The 24,800-nt window shown below is 40.9% G+C and overlaps 1 protein-coding gene across 4 annotated transcripts in view; it reads right to left on the bottom strand.

Moving 5' to 3' along the window:
- The window catches only part of ANO5 (anoctamin 5), a 62,408-nt gene that overhangs the window by 7,547 nt on the left and 30,061 nt on the right, over positions 1–24,800 (bottom strand). For all 4 annotated transcript variants that reach the window (XM_055721706.1, XM_055721708.1, XM_055721707.1 and 1 more), the window contains 13 exons: positions 19,891–19,959; positions 18,494–18,778; positions 18,025–18,138; positions 15,824–15,939; positions 14,877–15,011; positions 13,567–13,672; positions 13,417–13,477; positions 11,645–11,796; positions 7,565–7,639; positions 6,729–6,951; positions 4,066–4,235; positions 2,835–2,932; positions 1,391–1,521 (listed from right to left, as the gene is read on the bottom strand). In XM_055721706.1, the coding sequence (XP_055577681.1) occupies positions 1,391–1,521; positions 2,835–2,932; positions 4,066–4,235; positions 6,729–6,951; positions 7,565–7,639; positions 11,645–11,796; positions 13,417–13,477; positions 13,567–13,672; positions 14,877–15,011; positions 15,824–15,939; positions 18,025–18,138; positions 18,494–18,778; positions 19,891–19,959 (1,735 nt within the window). The remainder of the gene's footprint in view (positions 1–1,390; positions 1,522–2,834; positions 2,933–4,065; positions 4,236–6,728; positions 6,952–7,564; positions 7,640–11,644; positions 11,797–13,416; positions 13,478–13,566; positions 13,673–14,876; positions 15,012–15,823; positions 15,940–18,024; positions 18,139–18,493; positions 18,779–19,890; positions 19,960–24,800) is intronic.

Below are 24,800 nucleotides of genomic sequence, written 5' to 3'. Positions count from 1 at the left end.
AATTGGAATGTACTCATACATCACATTTCTGCATTATGACAGGAACAAAACCAGGCTATTTTTCCTCTCCTGCAGTTTGTACAGAGCAAGCCTGTTCTCCTTTTACTTACCAGCTACGCTCCTAAATGAAAAAGAGGAACTACTTTTACTTCTATGACAACCTTACCTCCACCTACTGTTAATGCTTCAGTCAAAATATTAATACCAATTCCATATTCAATAGTTCCACTGGGGAGCCTTAACATTAGTTTAAGAATTGCAAATAGAATACACGAATGATCTCTTTAGTGGGATGAAATGTTTCTGGGTACAGAATGTGACAGTACTCAGTGCCGAGCCAATACTGCCACTATATGTTAAAGATAGGAAATAGAACATCTTATCTGGTTTAGGCAGTGAATAAAAATAAATTCCCATACACCAGTCATCAGCTCTTCCATGATTTCAGTGATGAGTTCTTCATCTTAGACAAGCAACAAAATTCCTGTTAGCTTGGCAGCCCCAGGACATTGCTGGAGCATACTGCTTCAGTGCTGACTGAGGAAGAGTAAGGACATCTATTAACAGGCATGGCTGACAACACTGATTGAGTGCATTAATTTTGTAAGATCCCAGCCCTGTATGAACTACCATGTCCGAAGTGACAATAATAAAACTCCACACCTCTAGGCAATCTAGAGCATTTAGAATTATTTCTGTAGAAATAATACAACACAAAAATCCACTTCTCCACAAATTTTGTCCTTGTAATGGACAAATACTATTTTATGGGGTTTAGTGTCTTTTAGATTTAGTTTGGATTCAGTTTCTAGTTTTAGTTTCTCAGGTTTTGTAAACTCATTCCATACGCTGCCGTGTTCACATTACCTTTGAAAAATCCTATTCTGTTACCCATGCTCCCTCTGCTGGTCTGCAGGACTGCAGCAAGGCACTACGCAGTGCAAACCTAAAACTCAGCGGATTCTCCCTGATCCAGTTTGTAGATCTCATATCTGCAGTACCCATCCTTACAGCCTATTTGGCACCCATCCCATACTTACAATTTCCACTGACATCAGCTGAGAATATGCCTGGGAACAAGAACAGAACAGACACCGAGACAGCTGGCTGCACCAAGAAAAATGTTCCCTGTTTAAACAAGGGAAACAAACGGTCTTTGCAGCGTTTCTGTGAAATTCTCTGCAGTCGAAGATGCAAAGGCAGCTTTTTTTGTTTTGTTTTGTTCTTAATCAGGCTGACCTATTTAATGATTTCCAGCAGTTAACTGTCCACTGTTTACCAGATGAAAGTGATGGCATCAACCCATAACTATTAATTGAGAAGCTTTTTTTTTTTTGTGTCAGCACAAGCCGTCTTGTCCTCAATTCCAAATGTGTATTTTTAAACTTACCCATTTCTAGATATTCATAGAACAGTCCTAAGGCTCCAAATATCTGCAAATCATGGTCTTGCTCCCAGCGACTGTATAAATTTTCTGGATTATTTCTGGCTTTCCGACGACCCCACCAGTTACAAATCCAGCTGTATATGCAGAAAAAAGTTACAAATGAAAGAAGCAGATCAAGTAGCCCTTTCTCTAAGCAAGCTCCTTGCAGCAACATGCTTTTACAAGCATGGCTTTCATAAAAAGAAGCCAAAAGCCTCTACAAAATGACTCTACTCAGAATTTGTGCTTGATTTACAGGGTTTTTTTCTTAGCCTTTTCATATGGCAATAATTTTGGTGGAACTCCAGGAAAAAAGGAGAGTTTACCACCTCTGGAAGAAGAGGCAGGCAACGCAGAATATAGCAGGCAACTATAAGGATGTTGTGAGGTTATGCAGGGTGAAGGTTAGAGAGGTGAAAGCCCAGCCAGAACTCAGGCTGGCCACCGCTGTAAAAAAAACCCAAAAGGTGTTTTTACAAATACAGCAGCAACCAAAAGAGGGCCAAGGATAATGTGCATCCTTTATTGGATGTGGTGGGGAACTTTGCCACAAAGGATGAGGAAAAGACTGAGGTACTTAAAGCTTTCTCTGCCTGTCTTTAATAGACCAGCTTCTCTCTGGGTACTCGGCCCCCCGAGCTGGAAGACGGGGACGAGGAGCAGAATGAAGCCCCCACCGTCCAGGAGGAAACGGTCAGCGCCCGGCTGCTCCACTTGGACACGCACCAGTCCACGGGGCTGGATGGGATCCACCCGAGGGTACCGAGGGAGCTGGCAGAAAAGCTCGCCAAGTTGCCCTCCCTCATTTATCAGCATTCTTGGCTAACCGGGGAGGTCCCAAAAGACGGGAGGTCAGCCCATGTGACACCCATCACCGCCGAGCGGGTGAGGGGAGGCCGCGCGTGCTGCCCACCCGGAGCCCAGCGGAGCCTTTGGCCCGTCTCCCCCAGCACCCCCTGTGCCAGCGGCTGCTGCCGGCCGGGCGGGCGAGCTCTGCGCTGGGGTCAAAGCTGCCCGGGCGGCCGAGCCCGAAGCGCGGGGGTGGATGGAGCCACCTCCCGGGGGCGCCGGGCACACGGGGTGTTCCCAGGGCTCCGTGCTGGGGCCAGCCCTGTGCCATGGCTCTGCCCACGGCCTGGGCCAGGGGGGCAGCGCCCTCAGCCAGCTGCAGGGGACCCCGGCCAGGGATGGGGCACAAGGCTGGGGGGGCGGCGGGGGGGCTGGGCAGGCTGAGCCCATGGGCCGAAGCCAATGGCACCAGGTTCAACCCAGCTCTGTGACCAGTTGGACTTGGTGGTCTTAAAGGTCTTTTCCTACTGAAATGATTCTATGATTCTGCTTGTTACCACTCATCCCAAGAATTTCTTTTGTCTATAACACGGGCATCTTGCTGTAAGGGATAACTTACGGTACAATGGCCTCTTGGATATTTCCCCAGATCTGTTTGCCAGCCATGACTATGGTAAGCTGTGTCGTCAGTTCTATCAAACAGCCCGCAGGATCGCACTGGCAGAGACAAATTGGGGGTTAACAGACAGGAATAATGGACACTACCCACATAAACTATATTCCACTACTGTATAAATTAAAAAAAAAAAAGAGTTCTTCAAACTTATTAGGACAGTACTTAATTTTCATCTGGACTACCAACTAAGATGTCCTCTCAGGAAGGCTGTTATAGAAGGGCTTTCAGTGCTCAACGTGCTTGATAAAAAACACACCAAAACGTAATGGCCACTTAAAAGACAGTGTACTGTAATTCAGAGATGCTTCAGGCTGACCACTGTGCAGATACACAAAGACGGGGCAGCAGCATCTGCGTGCAGCAGCCACCCTGCAGCCCCAGCAAGGTGAATCTATGGCACTCATTCAGCTCAACACCAGACCAACCTGGACCTACCAAGCACCCAAGCTCTCTATTCATAGCCGTACACCAGAGGTATTCAAATACCAGCCAGTATCTGGTCTCTGCTGTTTGCTGACAACACTAAAGTTTCAACTCTTTCTTGAATCCATCTTAAGAATTCAGCAGCCAGACCAGTATTAGGAGATAATCTACGAGCAAGTGCACTGCATTACTTCATTGTGTTTTGCATTAAGTTTTTCCCGTACTACTGACTCCCAGGCAACACTTCACATTAAGTCCTGCATTTCATGTCTGTGCCAACAGCACAATTAGCAATGAGATGAGGAAAAAAGCAAAAGCTTACAGATGTGCCTTTTATCACACCATTTCTCTGAAAATGTCGTCCCTCACACAGCTAATGAAGACACCCAAAAGCCAGAGACCATTTCCATTTACATTAGCTTTCTTCAACCTAGGGGATCACTTTCAAGACTTATGGCAAGATCCACTGGTATTTCAGGAGAACTGAGGGCAAGAAAAGCTTTACAATTTTTCACCCTTATGACTGACAGCCACAGATTTTCTTGTGCACAGATTTGCTGGTGCCTCCTTGACTAGCAACAGCAGGAAGAATCCTTGGAAGCCCCTCCATCAGCCTCAGGACAGCCAGCTGAGGTCCAGCTCATTCCAGACCAAACCTGCAGCTGGCAATTTAGGACTGGGCAGGTTGGAGGCGATAAAGAGTTTAACTAGTTTATTATAATTCAATCAACCGTAATTGACAAAGTCCTACCTCTTCATTTCGCCAGCGATTGAACATGTATGTGTAGGCACCTGGGTAACCAACAAACTTCCCTTTGAAAAAGGCAACGTAGAAGCAGGATGAATAGTAGTTGACGAACTGGAACAAAAACATTTTCATCGTGAGCCTGTTCTCGTACTCCATGTGAGTTCTGGGAATCTCTGTAACGGTAATTTTGTTTTCCTTTACTGTCTTTAGAAGGATACAGATTCATAAATACTCATCATGCACTGTGCCCTTATATCCCAAAGAAAAAGAAAACACCTACAAACATTTGAGCAGATGGTGTTCCTGCTCTCAGATACCCTACCTTAATTTACAATGCAATTCTCCGAGTAGGCAGGCAAATGAAATTAATTCTTGAAACTTTTATAAAAGCTCCAATTTTCCCTTCTTTGTACTGTCCACTAGCACTTGTCTATCCCCAAATCTTCTGCTATTTTAGCAGATCCAAGATGAATCTCAAAGAGTAACTAGCAGCGTCTCTTGGAGTATGAAAATTTCACTGTTAACAATGCACATCATAAAGATTTTTTTCTTTGTGGTACAGAAGTATGTTATAGTATTGGTTTTTTCAATATGCTGTTTGTGTGTAACATTGAAATCAGCAGAAAATGGATGGGCCCTGTGCCCCTAAAAGATCAGGCTCGTCAGGGGGGGAAGAACAGGGAAGGATACAGGCATCTCAACAGTACTGAACATCATCACCAACATCATCATTCAGCACTTTTGCTTAGGGTTTTGCTGCCTTCGTAATCACATTCTCCACAATGTTTACATTTTTAAAAGGTAGCAGGAAGCCCTAAGCACCTTACTGGTAAAATGTCCTGTTAAATGGTAACATATAACCAAGTCAAGCTGGGAAAAGGGGGAAGAAAATACACCACAAGTATTCCAGGACCCTCTGATTTGGTCATGACCTGGCAGACGTGCTGAATTCACCTGCCCTACAGTAAAGTTATTTTATATATACGAGTAAACTAACGTTTCCAAGCTTGGTGTAAGTTTTCATGACAGAAGAAAGTACATTATTTGCTGGGAACATAACATGACTGCACTATAGAGGAGGCAGCACTCAGGTGAGGCAGTCTGCTTAGGCTGTAGTTCATTAAAACATCTTTATTGTCAGTGAGCTGTTCAAAAGTTTCTGTCAGACAGACAGACAGTTCAGAGCACTGGAGGTAGGTTACACCTGCATGTCTGAAAGCAAAATCTGGCCTAACATTTCTAAGGAATTCAAATATGAACAGAGTTTGAACATTTCTTGTCATTGAACTCCTGCCATTTCACGCCCTGGCCCCAAGCACATCTCAAGCCTGAGCCAGGCACGGCTGCCGGGGCCGCCAGGGGAGCGCAGCAGCCCCCCGATGTAAAACCTACTGTCCCTCGGTGACGAGAACCGCAGGTACCGCTGACACTCCAGAAATCAATCCTCCACACTTGGAAGCAGCAAAACAACAGTGCTGCACCTTCTTGCTTATAATTTGTGCTCTTGAAGGAAGATTAAAAAAAAAATTATGATTTTCTGTTTGGTTTTGGTTTTGCTAGGGGGAATTTTACTTATTACTTGTTCTGTCTTTCTCTAGTCTAATCTGGCCAAGTGAGATAAGCAATACAGATCTCCAAGATAGGAGATGGTCCATGATAAATCAAAATAAACCCAGCGCAACATCCCATTAAGTGTCTGCAAGAAACACCTTTCAATTCTTGATTCCACTTGTAAGACCTCAAAAAAAAAAAAAAATCACCCAACCGTTTTTATGACAGCTGTACAAGCTACAAATACTTAATACTCTCAGCTCTCCCTGCCCTCAAGCTAAATATTCTGTGATTATTTCTTTCTATAAAGCACCTGCAGGGACTTGTACATCTAAATCATTAAGGGCAAACAAAATCAAATACTTCAGAAGAGCTCTAGGGAAGGGTATTTCCAGCAAGCAAGCAACATCAAAACATAAAATCTGCTACAAAAAAAAGTAATAGATCTTTCTGGGCCTGCCTGCTGGCTCCTCCAGCTCTGGAGTGAGCCTACTGCAGGCAACGCTACCAACAGCGACAATAATGTATCTCATGCCCAACTTCTCAGCTTGCTCCATCTCTGTCTTCAACCTGTGGAACTCCAGATCTGTAAAGCCATAGCTAAGGGAAATGGCTCAGAAAAAAAAATGAAAAATGGACTGTCCTATCCCATCCCCCATCCTCCTATCTTCCCCCTTAAGCAAGATATTATTCTGTAGTCTTTTTTCTTGTAAAGATGGCTGTGAAAGCTGTGATAGATTTAAAAAAAAAATACATCTTCAGGATTTCTAATTGAAATACTGCTAAATCAAGAGTTTGATCTTGCTTTAGTGGCTCTAATATATTAAAGACATGATAATTTTTAATTATGTTCAGAATTGTGGTTGTCTCTGTAGACTAGTTTGGATATAAGCAAACATACTAAGAGAAACCAGCTTGTGGTAACTATTGAAATGCAAGGAAAAAGTTCGGTATGGTCATGGATACAACTGAGTCACTGCTGCAAGCTACAGACTCGGTAGTCTACAGTCCTAGCGGTCCCATTGTGCCTGAGTTGAGAGCCACGTAGTGCATCTCTAGATGGGTTCTCCCTGTAGTCATTCTTTAAAAGCTTAGTCTTCAAGTACACTGCTTACCCATATCAGTAATCCAGATGGCTATTCTCTCATATAAGAAATTCAATATCATGATGATTACAAAATTCAGGCACGAGGCTGTGACTGAAGTTGCCAGCTGAGGGGTCAGCAATCCGCTGATGGGCTGTAAAGTCTGAGTGTTCTCCATGAGGCTGGCAAAGGCAGCGTACACTGCAAGACGGTACACAATCACAGCGATCATGCTAGCTATAATAAGAGACACCTAAGAAAACAACAGAGATTTGAAATACACTTAGCGCTTAGTACAGCTACAAGCACGCAACATTTGAAAGAAGTTGTAAACCACCACGCTTTATACTTTCTAAATTTTATTCTTTATGGGTATGAGTTCAGCAGATCTGAAATGCAAAGTACACAAGCACATTAAACTCAATAAAATTAAGGACACAGACTCATAGAAATGGAGATGGAAGGGTGAAGTTAGTTTATATTGTCCACCCTGAAATTCACTCTGCAGATATTTCAACTGAGGAATGTATATATATTTAATGGTAGTTAATAATACTTTTTTTCCCCTCTTTACTATAATTCTTTTCAGTATGGTTTGTTCAGCACATAACCCAGAGAAAGAATTCTTCCTATGCTAAAATGTCCAATCAAATTACTGATTAATAACATATTTCCAAGGTCTGGTCTTTTTTTTTTTTTTTTTTTTAATCTGAATTGAAGTGCATTTTGCATTACAGCAAAAAATCTGCAGGACAAAAATAAAAGCATGTGTTAATATCATTAATAAAACCAGTTTGTGTTAATGTCACAAGTGATGATCAGCAACTCTGATAGATGTTAAAGTGATGATTCAAAAAGATGCTCACCCAGAACAACACTGTAGTTCCTGAGATGCAGAATCGCACAGCCTGGCTAGTTATAGGCAAGTAAGGCTCCATCTCCTGAAACAAGTCAAGCAAGCACAGCACAGTTCACAGATCTGTAATCTTATTTTAACATCAAGCAGCACACAGCGCGCTCATCAGCTGTGTGAAAGTGCCCACATCCAAAGAAAACCATTCACAACCCCGCTCTCTAAAAGAGCAGACAAGACATGATTTTGAATGTGTTGGGGGCGGGAAATAAGGTCAGGACAGAAGTGGCCATAAAAATGCTAAACCTAAAGAAAGTACCTGGAAAGAACGGTTAAACCTTTGCAAAGATCAATCGGTAGCTGAAGGAAAAAGATCAACTTCTTCATCAGATGAGCAGGCCAGAACTGTTTCTGTAGTGCTAGGGCAGCTGCCATTCAGCTCTGAGTCCAAAACCGGACTCAATTTTAAGAAATTCTTCATGTTGAGGTTTCTTAAAATGATCGTTTACTTGGATGTGCCATGCTTTTCCACACAGCCAGAGCGCCTTTTCCTCCACTCCTTCAATTTCATTTTTAATTGAAGAAATGGCTGTATTAGTTGCTGTTCTCTGCTACAGCATCAGGCAGCTAGGTCTTACCCAAGAAAGTATCCCCATATAGCACATGAACAACTTTCCATGTTCGTGTAAAGTTCTCTTTTTCACAACCAATTCTAATTCCTAAAATACCAGATTACATGTGTTAAAAAAGGATTATTTAAGAACTAATGCTAGTGGAATAAGACTCAGTAAAAAATAATCTGAGTTTGATAAATCTTTGGGACAAGGCATCATAGCATGCTTACACTTCTCTTGGACAAAGGGGCATCCACTACTACAGATGGGGACAATATTAAGTATATTATCAATAAGTATATTGAACTAGAAAATGCTTGTTTCGACAACAGAAGATATGGAACCTGTAAAATGGTGTTGAAGGGAGTTTATTTTCTGTTGTACAGAAGTCCAGAATGTGCCAAACACACTGGTATAATGTGGTGTAATTATGCTGAACACAGTTGCTGCCCTGAGCTGTACGTTTCTCCCTGGCACCACCATGCAGGTGCAGTTGTTCTACAAGCGTTGTTTCTTGATGGCGACACCCCTCAGTCAAACAGCGTGCTCAGACCACCCTGATTTCGTTTGAAGTGTAACGTGCTATTCTCTCAGGAGAGACGCACTGCCTGTATCTGCCTCAGTATACTTACTACACGCAATTACCAATACTGCAGTCTCAAGTCACAACAAGTTTTCTGATGATAACAGTTAAAGGCTCTATTAACAGACCTATAAAAACCAGCTGCAGATAAGATACGAGCATAGATATCAGATGGCTTTACAGAAGCTCATAACATTTTATCCCTGTTTTGTATTAACAAATAAGACATATATTCTGTATTAAGAACAAATGTTTCACATATTCTAGGCTATTCAACAAGTTTTCTACTTTAGAACTGTAGGCACTAATGTGCAATGACAGAGCTCAAGTATAAATGGAATGCTTCATTATTTATGTAAATTACAATTGTACTGTAATCAGCAAAACCAGATTTTAGCCATGACCTAACCAGATATATTAGCACCACGAGCAAATGAGGTGTTAATTAAAGCCTCAAGATGGGCAATTTCTGTTTCAGTGCATGTAGAACTTTGAATCACAGCCAGGAATAATGAGGAAATAATTTTAAGAGTGAAACAAAGCCAGCCTTGGGACGCAAGAAACTCAGTGACCTGTGTCCATATTACCTTATCAGTCTGCAGAACTAACTCATTTGGAAGCACTGTCCTTTCATGTGTTCAGTATTGCACATTAGATAATGAAAGGAAATTGCACTACCGTGTGGCTAACCTGTACGGTTTGCTGCAACTGCATATTGGTAAGGATCACTGCTAAACCCTGCCACACAAAAGCTTCTGAAAATCCACCAAGGTAATAAACTGATGTCTCATAAAATAAAGGATTGTACAGTCATAGCATTTTTATGGTAATTGTTGATGCCTGCTTAGAAAGCACAGAGCAGCGCAGTATCTCACTCTGAGGTAAGAAAAATGCACTAAGGTCCAATTTCTGTTTTCTAAATGAAGTCCAAATAAACCATTCTACCTAAGACATCTGCAAGAATTTTAAGAGACAAATCTTCTCCCTCAGGACAATTATACAAATACATCTAACCCAGGCCATCTTGGGCCGTGCCCTGCTCCAGCTGATTCCCCTCGCCAGACGGCAGGTTGTGGTCCATGCTGTACCTAACCACCGTCGGAGTCAGCCCATGACTTCCCCGTCCTGGCACGCTTACCCTCTGCTGCAGCCCGGTACTTCAGAGCACACAGGGGCCGTGAACTGCCCGTGTCACTTCCCCCTGCTCCCTCCTTCAACTGCGGCAGAACCGCCGTGGTTCAGCTGGTTTTGGTCACTGTGCAGCCACATAAGAAAGGGGAGGTTTTGCACCTGAGCGTACACAGGGATGCAAGCTAGCAAATAACACACAACAGGCAGGTATCTGTTTTCAATTAGCAAAACTAGCTAATGAAAAATTGATTTACCTGAAACTGTTTTCCTGAGCCTGCAGAAATCAGTATCTCAGCAGAGCTACATTCAAAATCATGGCTCATGGTTATCAAAGATCTCTGTGTAATCTGTACAGCGTACAAGTTACGGTTTACGAAGAACTGCATTAACGCTGTATGTGCAGAAGGGGAAGGAGCGACAGAAAAACTTTCTCACAAGAGATACCATTACTGCATAGGTTTCCTGCTAATTAAGGAGACAAGCCCTGAAAGACAGGGTTACTCTTATATAACAATGATTCTCCCCATGTTCTGGCCAAGCTTGTATTTCTTTTCTGTTACCAAAGTGTACTTAATGACTAGTGAAAATAAGTCATTTATAGGATGAGGAAGACTGATTTAAAAATACATCAAATTGAGGTGGTAGATGTTGTATTGCAACGTAACCATCTGATACTTAAACTTGTCAAATAAATCCTACCTAAATTAAATTTAAAGACAGACAATTAATTCTAGTAAGTATTTATATAGAACACTTAACAGAGTTAAATAGCGTGGTTAATTGTATCTCAATTAGATTTCAGACAAAAGGCTGCAGCAACCTTCATCTCTCTAGCATTCCCCAAAGCGGTTGTATCAGAAGTAAAAGCACAGCTAGTCCCACTACGGTATCTTCAGATCAAGACAACTGGTTCTGCATATGTTATATGCATATGCATACATATGTATAGGGATGAGAATGTGTGCTTTTAAAGGTGCGAAGATTTCAGAGACTGCTACCTTGAGATGTGAAGGACACTGTAAAGATGGTGTTAGCCAAGTGAAAGCTTCAAACTTTCCCTTTGTATTCCTGATTTAATGTATCAGTTTCCAATGGAAATTAAAAGCAGAGGATAACCGAAGTTATGCGCACACCCCAGGGGCAAACCCCCCATTTCTCATTTATTCTGTGTCAAAAGCCTAGATGACAAAATACATCTGCAGAAGAGAGCCACGGGCCAAGAGGTGGGGCATGGCTGTCACCTGCAGGAGGCCATCGTGCTGATGGCCTCCACTCACTGCTACCTTCAGACTGGAAAGCAGGACACCCACCCCGCAACGGCTGCGCCAGGGTAAACAGACCCCTGGATTTACTGATGCTAGCACAGCTATGCTGCTTTCAGCAGGTGAAGTGTTTACCTCTGATGCCAGTCAAAGGGCACACACCTCAGCACTCATCAACTGGATGCCTTCAGCAAGAAAACCATGTGCTACCAAATTCTGCTTTGATATTCAATGCAATCTGTTGTGTTCAGTGAGGGTGTGGTTGGCATCACGTTCTACACATTTCAGCCAAACTCCCTGCTGTCACAGACACTGCTCCGTGGAGATGGAAGAGCTGAGGGCCTGCCCTGCTCCAATGTAAACGCAGTATTGCTTAACGTGTGTCACACAAATCTTTACCTAGCCATGAGATACAGACTTGTTCCTGAGACAGAACTCACACATTACCAAAATGTCAGTGCACAATTACATTTGCATGCATGTCAACCCAGCAGGCTCGTTACCTGAGTTACAGGATTCTTCTTTTTTTGGGTACATTTTGCCTCATACTCAGGCCTCAGCTGGAGTTGTTGCTGTTCCTCTTCAAAATCAACTAAATCCCACTCATATTTCAGTCGAGCTTGGCGTCTCTTCCAAAACTCCAAGAAAAGCGTAACTGCAGTATGTTACAACACAGTTAAGGGAGAAATTAACATGTTTACGAATGAAGTTGAACTTACTTCTGCACTGGCTTCTATTTTGTGGTCTATTGTTTACCCTCACAGTGTGACCCATCTGTTTTTGACTACCTATTAACAGTTCACAGCCAAGACCATAATATGGATTAAGTAACTTATTAGCTAACTGAACTTCCAAAGTGGATGACAAGAGAGATGCCAAGACAGGATACGAGCATTTCCATGGCTGCAACAACCATGTTCAATTACAGTTTAACTACTTTTCATACGCAAATAGAAAAACGGAATTAACAAAGGAACGTGATAATTCAACTAATTGCTTGTGTATAAACCTGTAACACATGGACAACTATTAAAATAAGCAGAAATGTTTTCAAGTAGTAAGTTTGAAGATTTCTGTTGCTTTTTGATGATTATTTGATATGACAATCATTTTAAAGACAGCGAATATCTGATGCTTTTCATATGATCAAGAATGAGGCTGGCTTAAGGCATTTTTAAAACACTAGAGGGAACTATTTCATACATAAACCAAAAAACTATAAACATTGTAATACTATATAACATTTACAAAGCCCTCTATAAACTACTTTAACATGTAAACTTTTAGTAATCTGATTGTTCTTGTTTGAACTGGAGAGGCTTTACAGTTTTACACAAAGACAGGAAAGCTTATCTTCTGCGGTTCCAAAATCTTTTGCTGGTACTTCCTGAATGACTAATCCCTGTCACTCAAACACTAGTGCTTAAAACCAAGGAAACTTTAGTAAACAATCATACAACATCATCCGCTTTGATATTTTTTTTTCTGAGAATTCTCCATGAAAAATGTCAGTATCTAGATCATGCGACAAAAAATACACAAATAGATTTTCTATTAGCACACGGATGTCCGTGTGCTAACAAAGTAGCTATAGTCAAACCGAAGAGTTAATCGGGATATTTCACACAACTGGTATGAAACAGGATACAAGGTATTTCAAGAAATAAGAAACAATAACTACAATATCCTGCATCTATGAACCTTCGCAGACTTCAGGAACATGTATTCAAGACAGTACGATCTTAAGCCTGAACAAGTATCGCATGGAGTGAAACCATGCTCATAGACAGAGTCAGGAAATCCACCTATTCCTGCATCATCCAAACATACTACAATGTATGAACTTCTTTGGAATAAAAGCCAAATAATTCTCATTCTAAAAGCGCTGCTAATAAAGTGGCAGTGACAGACCACCATCCAGTGAAAGGCCTCTGCCCCCTCACAGGGACACTGATAATGTGCAGGGCTTAGTAGAGAGGATTCTTATAAGGACTGTGTAAGGTCAGACTGCTCCATCTTAGGTTACGAAGGAAAGGAACAAATGTTAGTAGTTAAGAGTATGCAATGCTATGATATCCTAGATATCTGCTGGGTTTTGTTTGGGCTTTTTTTTACTCTGTAAATTCCTATTATTTTTACTCTTTTATCACTTTTGCATCTGTGGCAGGATATTATAGCAAAGTCATTATTCCCTTTCTTCCCACTTCCAGTGTCCCTCAGCAGTTTGGCCAAGATCTCTTTATTGCTTGACGTAAATCTTACCAGATGTACTCACCCCATATGCCCATGAAAATGGCAAAAAAAAGAGTTGCCACGTTGTCAAACAAATGGGAATACTGTAACAGAATACACAGGAACAAATCAGTACCAAAGCAGCTTTCAGTACGAACAAAAATGAGAAGTGGCTGGAGAACCAGATACAGACCTCTGAGGATGCACAGGTGGTGTTTAGCCTCCAGTACTCACACTCTCGGTCACAAAGAGGGCACATGATGATCTCTCCTCCAATTGCAGGGTCACAGATTTCTTTGCTGAGGAGGAAAACATTGTACAGTATCTGTTTGCACAGCATCTTAAGAGCTGCTATAAGAAATTTTTTTTTTGAAAAGTAAATTACAAGGTTCATTTGTTCAAAGCTCAGCATTTGCAGCTTCACAAAGAAGATGCCAAGTCCTATCACATTCACCAGTGGAAACCTGTGGCTGGTCAGGGCAAGCCAAGAAACGTAGCAGTTGCCAGAAGGAGAACTAGCAGCTCACTTGGTGTGGGCTTTCTGATTCTATCAGTAACGAATCACAAGTCTCCAAGGAGCTGTACTGCACCTGCACTGCTTCCAGGTGAGATATAAACCATCTTATTTCTCATGAGGTTAGTAATGGGTTCAAAACACCTTTTCTAAAAGTAGCGGTATTAATTCAGCTTTCCTATCTACAGTAAAATGTGCTACTTAAATTCCACTACTACAGTGGGCTAAGTTCTCAATCCTACAGTCGTCCTCTAGTATCCAGAGAAATATGAACATGTATAGCAGCATTCCCATATGAATTCTGACCCTAGCTAAAATCAAAGTCTCAAAATTACATTATTCAATAGAATGGCTGAGAATTTTAACCTGTTATTCACCTTTAACGGTTAAAATTTCCTGGAAGCCTTCTCACAAAAAACAGTGAGCAATGAAATGTCAGCCCTCTTCCCCACCAAACCCCTGAATACAGTAAATCTTGGGACCCTTGAAGAAACAAATACAATGCTTATTTAAAAAGAAGCAAACTCTGGCTTCCGAGGTACCCGATCACTCTTTGATGGAAGAACACTGCTGCTCTGTCCTGTACTCATGTTTCTGGTAGTTAGTACAAACGATGACGTACACAAAATGGTCAATGGACTACTCCATAAGACAGATTAAAATAGAAAAGCTTAAGGCAATAATAAACACTTGAAACAAACAATTCTGAGATGTCAGTGGTAGTCTTTAAGACTTTATGTATTGCAGGTACTCCAATATAAAAAGCTATTGCCAAATGGCAATAAAATACTGCTTTTCACCTACAAATTGTCTGACTAATTAATAGTCACAAGTTCTGCATTAGCTGTCCACCACCATTTTAGTTAAAGATAGCTGAAGAACAAATTTGTCAGCTCTGACAAGCTTTAAAATCTTGTTACTTGCTTTTCTTTCTACATTGCTTAGCTTTTCCCATTTTAAGTCCAGGAGATTTTCAACATTACACTCACCTGCTCATATTTTCATCCATTGTAAACAAGCCATAAAGAAAACAGATTAAGCCAACTACTGCTGCAAGGAATAACATCTCAGTGTAAAATCCTAGCCAGGCAAAATAGATCCCAATCTTCTCACCATAGTACTTCCTGAATGAAAAAAAAAAAAGGAATTGCAATTAATAGGAATACAAAACAAACTTTTAAGATTGCAATAGAGCAAACTGGCCAGAGTCAAAATGAAGAATGGCAAAATTCTCATTTAGCAGAAGAGTAAATACATTGATGTACACTGGAAAAATGAGATTTGAAGCTAGCTGTGAGAAGTTACACAAGCTGAATAAACAAAATACATGGCCTCTTCTGACTCTTTTTTTTCCTCCCAGCAGAAGCTCTAGTGCAAAAAAAGTCTATAAAAAAACCAGTCACTCTCCTTCCCACAGAATAATATAAACAAAGATTAACTTTTTGATTTCCCAAGGAGTTATACCAATTATACAGTTCTGATTATGTTGTTAGTACGAAAGGGTAATTCACAGAAATACAACCGGTTGTGTACAGGGCAACTGGAGCCTGTGAATAAACCAACGTTTTTGTTGTATCATATGAGCTGAATCAAAGAGATCTTGGGTAAGGTCAGTTTAAAACTGGGTTCAGCACTGAATTAAGAGACAGGCTTCAAAATGGATTCTATCAGTGTTTTTTCATGTCTATGTCGAAATTTCAGAATTAAAAATAAATCTTTAAAAATTGTGGCAAATACTGGTTATAAAATGCAAGGTATTCTACATAGGTGTTCCTTTATAGCTGAATTATCTGTAATGTACCTGACCCCAGGAGCACTGGCTAGACTGAAAGATGCTGCTGAGAAAACCATTTTTCCAGCTGCTAGTAAAAACCTCTGGTGGGTCGTATTACAGTGAAAACCAAGAAAACATAATAAAACACAGTCAGCATTTTACCTGATAAGGTCCAAAGGCTGTTCTTTGTAGAACCGCAAGAAACGGGCCCACTCCATGTACAGCGTATACCTCTCATTGTCACAGTTCGGATCGTTTGCCTTTTTCCAGTACTGGCACTGCGAGCAAATCAGAGTAAAGCCAAAACAGCTCATCGACAGACTCAAATACTACATTGAAAGAAACAAATATTAATGATGACGCATCCCTCTTAAGATTGCGCCGATGAAACTGATTTGAATTTCAAAGTTAGCACTCCACTTCACTGCTTTATTTAAGTAGAACCCTTTTTTATATGTGTAATGTTTTAAGTAACATACATTTTCAGAAAACATCTATCCGTCTTAGACATTAAGTTAGTCTGTCCTGTAACCACATTATGTTGCGTTACACCAGTGTTGTGGTGGTACAACATACTCATTTGCACTGGTAAATTACTGCAGTGAATGGTTTGTTCCTTCACACTGGTGTAGCGTATGCAATTGCAGAAGTTCAAGCTTCCCTGAAGCAGAAACCACTATTTTACTCGAGTAAAAATAATGCAGATTTAAATCCTGTTCTCTGTACTTCAGTCTCATTGCAAATTGCACAGCCAAAAGCATTTTACTGAGAGATGTAAACTAGGGGATATAAATTAAGTTTCCTGACTCCAGCCATAGCACTATATATACTCCATGCTGTGGCTTCTCAAACTGTAAGGTAAGGACATGTAAAATTAAATTGTGACACTAATTAACTTCAGTAGTTAATCACCATCATGTATCTACCTGTCAAACAATAAGAAAATTTTGGAACTTCATCAGTTTCCTAGAAATTGAACAGCACAAAATAACCACAGTTTCTGACAGCTCTTGTGATTTTATTTGGTGTTGCAGAACTCTGCCTTTACAAATATTTGGCTATGTCAAATATTCAGCCTGATCTTGGTTTTCATTTTTTTCTGAACGTCTCTAAATCACAAAGAAAAGCACGAAAATTGGTTTCTAAATGGAAATCAAACAGCCTAAAGCTTACCATTTAAAAATATTTTAAAAGATTAAATAGTTATTCTTTAGACAATGATCTGTGAATCTGTCTCATGATTTTTGGAATTTTTTTCATATGATTTCTTAACATTTATGGTTGGTTGTACTTGTATAGAATAGATTCTTGTACAACTGTTTTTTATTATCTGTGGTTTTGGTAGTTCCAATAGTATAAAGTACTTTCCAGCTTAGACTAGTCTTCTACAGTGTAGAGACTGATCAGCTGAACTTCCCCCTGAAAACCTAAAAAGTTCATCTGTTTCTTTTCATTCTCTAAGGAAGGAAAAAATTTTAAAAACATTTAAAATATGTATCTATATAAAGTTTTTTAAAATACCTTGTGGTAGAATTCACAAATATAAATAAGCAATTTAAGGTCTCTAAAGCATTGTGAGAGATCTGAAATAACTATTAAAAACAAGCAGAGAAATTAAGATTTAAGCAACCACTTAAAAACAATATTCAGAAGAAAAATAAAAAAAGAAATATGAGAAACCCCTGTAAAATACAGTAACCCATCTCTCTCTTGTTTTCTCCAAGGGATTTCAGGGTCAAATCCACATTCGTTGCACTAAAAAATTGACCCTACAGTATTTACCATCCTTATCACACTTCCAATATTTGCAGTTGCTCAAAGCTCACTAGGAGACTGACAAGCAATCACCCCACGCTGAACACGAGGGCTCATGCAACTCATCTGACTTCAGTCCAAACATGGTATGATCCCAAGAGTATTTATCTAACTACAGGTAGTATGCACTACTGTGTAACTACAACATATGTATGCACACACCCTGTATACACACACACTGCCGAATGAATGCATCTACAGTAGGCATTCACACCTTATTATAATCTTTCGAATGTGCTATTGGATAATCTGTACCATAGACATTATAGGACTATACTATGGAATAAGTCTCTTAACAAACTGTGTGACTGACACATCAGTATATCCTACAAACTCATCCACAGGAAGAAACATTTCAGCACAAACATCAAAGCCAAACAGGAGGGCTGGCAGATACATCTTGTGTATCATCAACAACAATCTACGTCTGGGACAAATGGAAGGTTTGAGCACATTTTCATTTCTGCTGGAAACAGCAAATGTCATAGTAGGTAAAAGAGAAAAAACATTTGGAAATGCTCAAGGGACCAGAAAGCTAAAATACTTACATCATGAAGAGGGTATGCAGCTGAATAGGTGCCATTATTTAGCAGTCTCTTAATCCCGAATTTTTTTTTCCCTTCTTCTGTTCCATATGGGCAACGTGTAAGAATATAATTAACCTGTGATTCAAACACAGAATTTCAGACCTTTCCTGCTTTAAGGCCATTTAACAAAAACCTAGAATGGTTGTGCACTGCGTGTAGTCTGCAGGAACAAGACACAAAGGCAAAAAGCATTTCTCCAGAAGGCCCTACCCTGTACGAGACCGCTGAGCGGACACTTACCTTGTAGACATCCAGAAGATCCATTACAACAAATATTATTCTAGATTTCTAGTAAAGATGTCCAGACACCTACGCTCCCTCATATTTACCCATGGATATCACAGTTTATATACTCTTTCCTCATATAAATATTCCAACAGGACCATGTAAATCCCCATGTAAATATAAAGTAGGCAAATTCACTACGTACTATTCTGTTTCTCATGGATGGTGAGAAGAAAGTGCTCTCATCATTAATGAGGTACAGCTCCTGCTTCTCCTTGCTGAACGGTGCTGTGAAATAGTCTGGTTCAGGGTGCATCACCTCCTTGGGAAGCCTGAGCGGTGCAAGCATACAGTCCAGGGGGTTCTCCACCATTGAGGGAATGTCATTTTCTTTGATCGGAACTTTAATGTTCAGCACTTCTGCATACGTGATCAGAACCTCCCACGGGGCATGGATCTTGACAAAGTAAATCTTGCCATCTTCGGATTCCTGCCCCAGGAAAGGTAAATCAGACATCAAACTAAACTGTGTTTTACGGCAAGATTTATAAAAATAGTTGTTATACAAAATGTATTGCCTTTTACATACTTCTGAAAGCTTTTTTTAAAAAAAAAAAAAAGAAGGGGAGGTAGGGGGATTTTTTTGTGTGTGGGTATATATAAATATTTTATTATTATTACGTATCTCTGAGTGCACTGGAAACACCAGGGTTTGCAGTGCAGGGCTGGCCACCTGGCAGCCCGCGCATCCTGCAGGCCACCGTGCTGGACTGTCAAGCTGTTCCCTGTCCTGGAGGCGGCAGTTTTCATCCAGCAGATCAGAGATTACGAACCTCCTTGCAAAAAGGATTTGCCAACAAGAGCCAAGATCCATTACAGCCTCACACCTATAATAAGGAATAATCTTATCATAGGCCTCACCCAACAGTGCATGTTCTTCTAGCGTCCCTTTTCACACGCAGGAGAACACAGCGATCCAAGTATTTCTAACGTGTTGCTCAGTGAATCCCCATCTACGGATGTTACAGAATCTGAACCTCATCAGGGCTTTGCCCCACTCGGGCAGAAAAAAAGAGCACGCTGACTGAGGAAGTCAGCGTCCCGTGTTCTCCAATTATTAAACGAAACAGTAACACTAATCAAACATCCTCAAGTTGTTACACCAGGGTCCTTCCTCAACATGACAACATCCAGCGGGGATACGCTAATCCATTCACTGACTTCCAAACATGTTACCAGTTGCTAGGTGGGATTAAATTCAGCTGTGAGCATACTTCCCATTGACATGGGTTTAAATTAAGTCACCACTGTTTTGGAACTGCTTTCTTTTTGTGCTGAAATCAAAAGCCCTCACTCCCTCCTGATTCAAAATTACTTTGCTTCCACAATTCTTATGAACATATCTGGAAAAATAAACACATTAAGCTTGTTTCACCTAAATTAGTCATACTCCGCTGGAACCCGCTAGAATAATATATAATTCTTCTCAAAGAAACAAAGTGGTATACATTAATTAGTAATTTGCAGGTCTATTTCTTTGGTCCTGATTTTTCTGGGGTTTGGGGTTTTTTTTTGGTTGTTGGTTTGGTTTGGTTTTTTTACCTTCTTGTCTTCTGTTTCTAGTTCTAAACCAGCCTTTTGCAGATTGCTCTCAAATTCTCTTCTTCTTTCCTGAAGAGAAATAAACACATTTTATTAACTGATGAAGTCAGCAACTAACTGATCACTTACTGAAGACTTCACTGAGTTACGGAGTTTCACTCCTCCTAACTGCCCTGATGACAACCCCTTAATGCCATGTGACCTTTGTAAAAGAAAGCAGACCAACAGACAAAAACCAGCTGATGCACACCCTGCCGCTGCTGAGTGTGGGCCAGCCTAGTGAGGACAACACGTCGGGAACTGCATTGAAACAGGAAACCTATTTGTTAGGAATAGGCTCAAAACCTGTGCCATCTTGTTAACCAGCGAAGTAGACGAAGTCATGCATCTTGAGCATTTCTGACTCATCAGGAGGCAGTGTCTGTGGTCTGTTACCGTTCAAGTTTAGCTATAATTTTAAGAGAAGGTTAAAACTAGATGAAAAAATCTGGAAGCATGTGGTAGGCTGACCGCTTGTAGTGATGTCTATTTAGCAGTTTAATAATCATGCCCGATACAGATGTTCAGGTACTGATTACAGACAGTTCAGTGTGCTTCACAAACAATGGAACTGTAAAACTAGGTAAGACTAACAAGTCATCTCGTGTAAGCTTACATATGTGTGGCTTGCATAAAGTCAGTGTAGACTCCTTACAGACATAAATGAACGTGCCCGTGGCAGTGAACAGTGGTTGCATGACCTCGGTAAATTTCAGACTCTCCTTGAACTTTGTATTTTGCCAAGTAATTCCTAGGTGGTGTCTTCAGGTAAGAACATTTTCTTCCCCTTCTTCTCTGCAGAATTTTTGCTCCTATTGGGAGACTGAATTAATTTCCTTTTAATTACATAACATTTGCTGAAGAATTGCCAGAATAACTACCAGTTAAGCAAAATATTGTGTCCTAGCCTCTTCAGAATGCACTACCCTAGACTACTGATTTATTTCTAGCTAAAACCTGCAGAGCTGTGTAATGTTTTCTCTACTGAAAAGTCTTACGTGACACTTTTCAAACACACTGTAGTTTTCAGCCAATTTTTTTTTCCTGCATGTCTGTGAGGAGCAGGCTATCCTATTTGCATTTCAGTTTGCATAAACTACTTGGATAAATGAATACAGACTGAAGAGTAGCTTTCAGGGCCCTTAAATCTACGTTAAGATGTATTGATATATTTTCCTGTGTTAACAGCCTTGCATTTTTACCTGTCACATCTGATTTTCTAAACGTTATTAGATATTAAATTAGATGCTGGCCTAAATAAACTTGCAAATGTGATAATCCCTGAGTTCTAGCACATGCTGGGGGCAGATGCAATCCCATGCACTATTTTTTAATTCACCCATTCCACAAACCTGCCTACAAACACACCACAGCACTCGTTTGCAGACCTGCTCGTCTAATAGAGAACAATACAATTAAAAGGTGATTTGTGATTACATTTGAAAGTGCTACATGAAAGCTGAAATTCAAGCCTCGTATCCAAAGCTACGTGCTATTCTGGATTACATTTTCTCCAAAGAAAGCATACTGGCACGTGTTCTTTCCCCAGCAAACACTGGAGGGAGCCAAGTGAGTCAGCTCAAAGGGTTCTGTGCCCTGCTCCTCCTCTAGCTGTGCAGCTTAATAACAGACAGAGCCAAAGGGTCAGGCCTCATCTTACTTATCTTTCCTTACTATAGACTTGGTGTGATAAATCGCAGTGCTCTAATACAAATTACGCTCATTTTCCCACCTTGCTCTCTTCCCATAAACCACCTTCTCTGAAACCATGAGAACGCACTGTACTTTCTAGTCACTTAAACCAACCATTTTAAAAAGGAAATCAATGTACCCCCCTTTCCCTGCCAAATACTGGATACCTTCGTGATGCCAACAAAGGCTTAAAATGGACAAAACGTACCCTTAGAGCAGTACTGTTTGTTTCTTGGTAGGGTTTTGGTTTTTTTTTTTTTTTTTAAATATGTACTTGTAAGAAATTCAGCTTACTGTCCAAACCTAAAAGGCTAGACCTGGTGCATAAATTTGTGACACCACCGTAAATGCCACTATGCAGTCACAGAAGGAAGCGGGAAGCAACCTAAGTAATCACATTAGTGAAGACCAGTAATAGCAGCCTAATGCCCTTCCTCGCATTTTAAGTACAGTTCTTAAGCCTCTCCAAAGCACCTGCACAAGGGTGAAACCGTATTTTCCAAGGCCGCTGTGGCCTGTACAGGGAAGAGGCCAGCAGAGCATTCACCTCTGCAAACACTACTGTGGATATCCCACACACCTTTACAGAGTAACTTTACTGTCTGTGTATGCTTGGCTGTAACAAACCATCCTGATAAGATTAACAAAGCCAGATCCAAAGTCCAGCGGTACTAACATGCCCAATGCAGATGCAACACTGCATAATTAGGTACCGAAGACAGACAACTGATAAAAACCTGTTCCTTGATAACAATGTAATTAGTGCTAGTGACAACATTCCATAAACAGGAGAATAAAATAATTTTAAGTTTAGAACATACTATTCCTGAAACTAACTCTTCCTCCTCGCTTTTCCCCTTCCTTTAGGAAGGGAGCGCCAAGCTTACAAAAACCTTTTACATATCAAGATACTTGAGCTGCTTCTAACTACAGTCACGCGTAGGATATTGGGAAACAAATATGGCCTTTAGGAATAATGCCATGGTACTTCAAAGCATAAAGAACTCTGCTGTACCCTAAGAAAACACAACTCACTTCACAGAACTAACATAGCTGGGCTCAGTTTGAGCTCAGGTTGCTCACACAGCTTCCTAGCAAGAACATTCCAGGTGAGATGAAGCCTGTGTAGATAATGCCTCTTGTGCTCTCACCTGGCTGCAACCACAAGAGCGGGCAGCTGATGAGACAAATGAGATGAACTGCCCTAACTGCAGCACCACAGGGACTGCCCACATGCCCTCCACTGAGGAGATGCCAAACACCTGCCTTCTGCACATACCAGCCAGGCTGCTGTAAAGCACCATGCAGAGGTGCCCAGTTCGGATCAAGCCCAGTTTTCAGCTGCTCCTGCAGGGCTGGGGACACAGCTTCTCACAGTCAGCAGCCTAACTGCCTGCAGCAGGAGCAACAAGCATCTGGTTTTTTTGTTGCCCCTGGCTCCCTAATATTGGGCTATCTGGTGCCTGTTAGAAAGCAGAAGTTTCTGTCTCAGCTGATGAGAAGTGGGAAAGGGCTAGATAAAATTTCTTTCTGTACCTCCATGACCCACTAGGGTCAGGGGGACTTTGCTTCCAGTAAACACAGGAACAAGTTACTTTGCACAGAGAACCCAGAGTCCTAATGCTCTGGAGTTTCTTTTGAAGAAATACACTTATGGACAAATGAAGATCATGCCCTGATAATACTCGAGTAATTTGTTTGGTATTTTTAAAAATTGTTATTTATTTTCCCATGTTCACATGTATTTCACATGTGGGTAAAATACTTCCACTTGTCTGCTAGACGCTTAGAGGAAAAATGTAAAGAGACTTGGAGGAAGAAATGTGAAGTATTGTCTCACAAAAATATAATCCTCATTTTTTTTTGGAGAGACTTTGTGGTTAGGATTCATTGATGCAGCTTAGAGAAGGCAAGTTCAAAACAGTGTTTTAAGCTGGAAAGCTTCTGGAGAACATCAAAGAAGTTAATGCATTTGTTCTGCATGAAGCTAAGGGGGAGAATATGAACAGACCATCCTTTCATCTGTATCAGGGCTATATTGAAACACAGAAAGAAGTTATTCATCCCTTTCTTAGGATGCAGAATAAAGCCGTTTCCTTGAGACAAGAAAACAAAACCCTCTGTCACAACTGTTGATCTCTTCCTATGAACGTTTCTATTCCTGGCTGTTTCATTTCGCTGTGTCATCGTACTACAGTGAAAGAAATTCATGTTTCCTGCCTGTGATGACTGTACAGCAGCAAGGACAGTATGCCAGATGAATTCCAAAAGCTGCAGTGCATCAGTATTTAAATCTTGTTCCCACAGACAACCACACGGTACTTCTATGCTAAGAAGTCTGTGTTAATTTATGGGTGTATTCTTTGTACAATACAGGGCAAATTTCATTTTCTTAACAGATTCCTCAGCAACCGTGTGAAAACTGATGTGCTGTAACATTGACATCTTCCCCCCCCCGTCCGTTCTGAGATGGCAGAACCAACCTACAGGGCCACAGACCAAACGCCTCCTTCCAGTGGGCCATTAACTCTTTGGTGAGTAACAGACATATACGGAATCGAATCTCACAAAACTTGATGCAGAGGTTCTAGCCTTTTGCAAGACACGGATGTTTCTTCCTAAGTGCATTTTTACCTCAAAGAGAACCTACAATATTAGCTACTAACTCTTGGGTTCTTCCTGACATGAATCCTTCAGCCAATAATGACACCCAGGTACATGGCCTCTGGCCTGGCAGAGATTCCTGCTACCCCCTAATGACCCATAACACCATGAGAAGAAAATCACTGCACACAATGCAAATGAGTGACTAGACTGAACATCTGGTTCATTTTCCTTCCACTGGAAAGATTACCTAAATAGTCTCCATTTCTTTTCTCATGTTGTTCAATTATGACTAATGGAAAAGTTTATTTTAAGATTTGCTTTCACATATTTTGCATGGCTATCGTTCTTCTCTCTGCAGTGACTGCTCTCTTCTTTTTTACATGCATTTTGCTTTATGGGAGAAGAAGAAACCTAGCTAGGATTACAATCTGATGAAGAGTCAGTGTGTGTTTGAAAACGCATGCCTTGACATAAACTTCTGGTACCATAGCTATAATATAACCCCTGTCTCCCAAGTAAGGCCAGCTGAGCAAAGCTGACCATGAGATACTTAAGCTGGGAAAAGCACCAAA

The sequence above is a fragment of the Falco cherrug genome, chromosome 10 (genome assembly GCF_023634085.1).
Source record: "Falco cherrug isolate bFalChe1 chromosome 10, bFalChe1.pri, whole genome shotgun sequence".
Taxonomy (NCBI): Eukaryota; Metazoa; Chordata; class Aves; order Falconiformes; family Falconidae; genus Falco; species Falco cherrug.
This window is presented reverse-complemented; position numbering and strand designations above follow the sequence as displayed.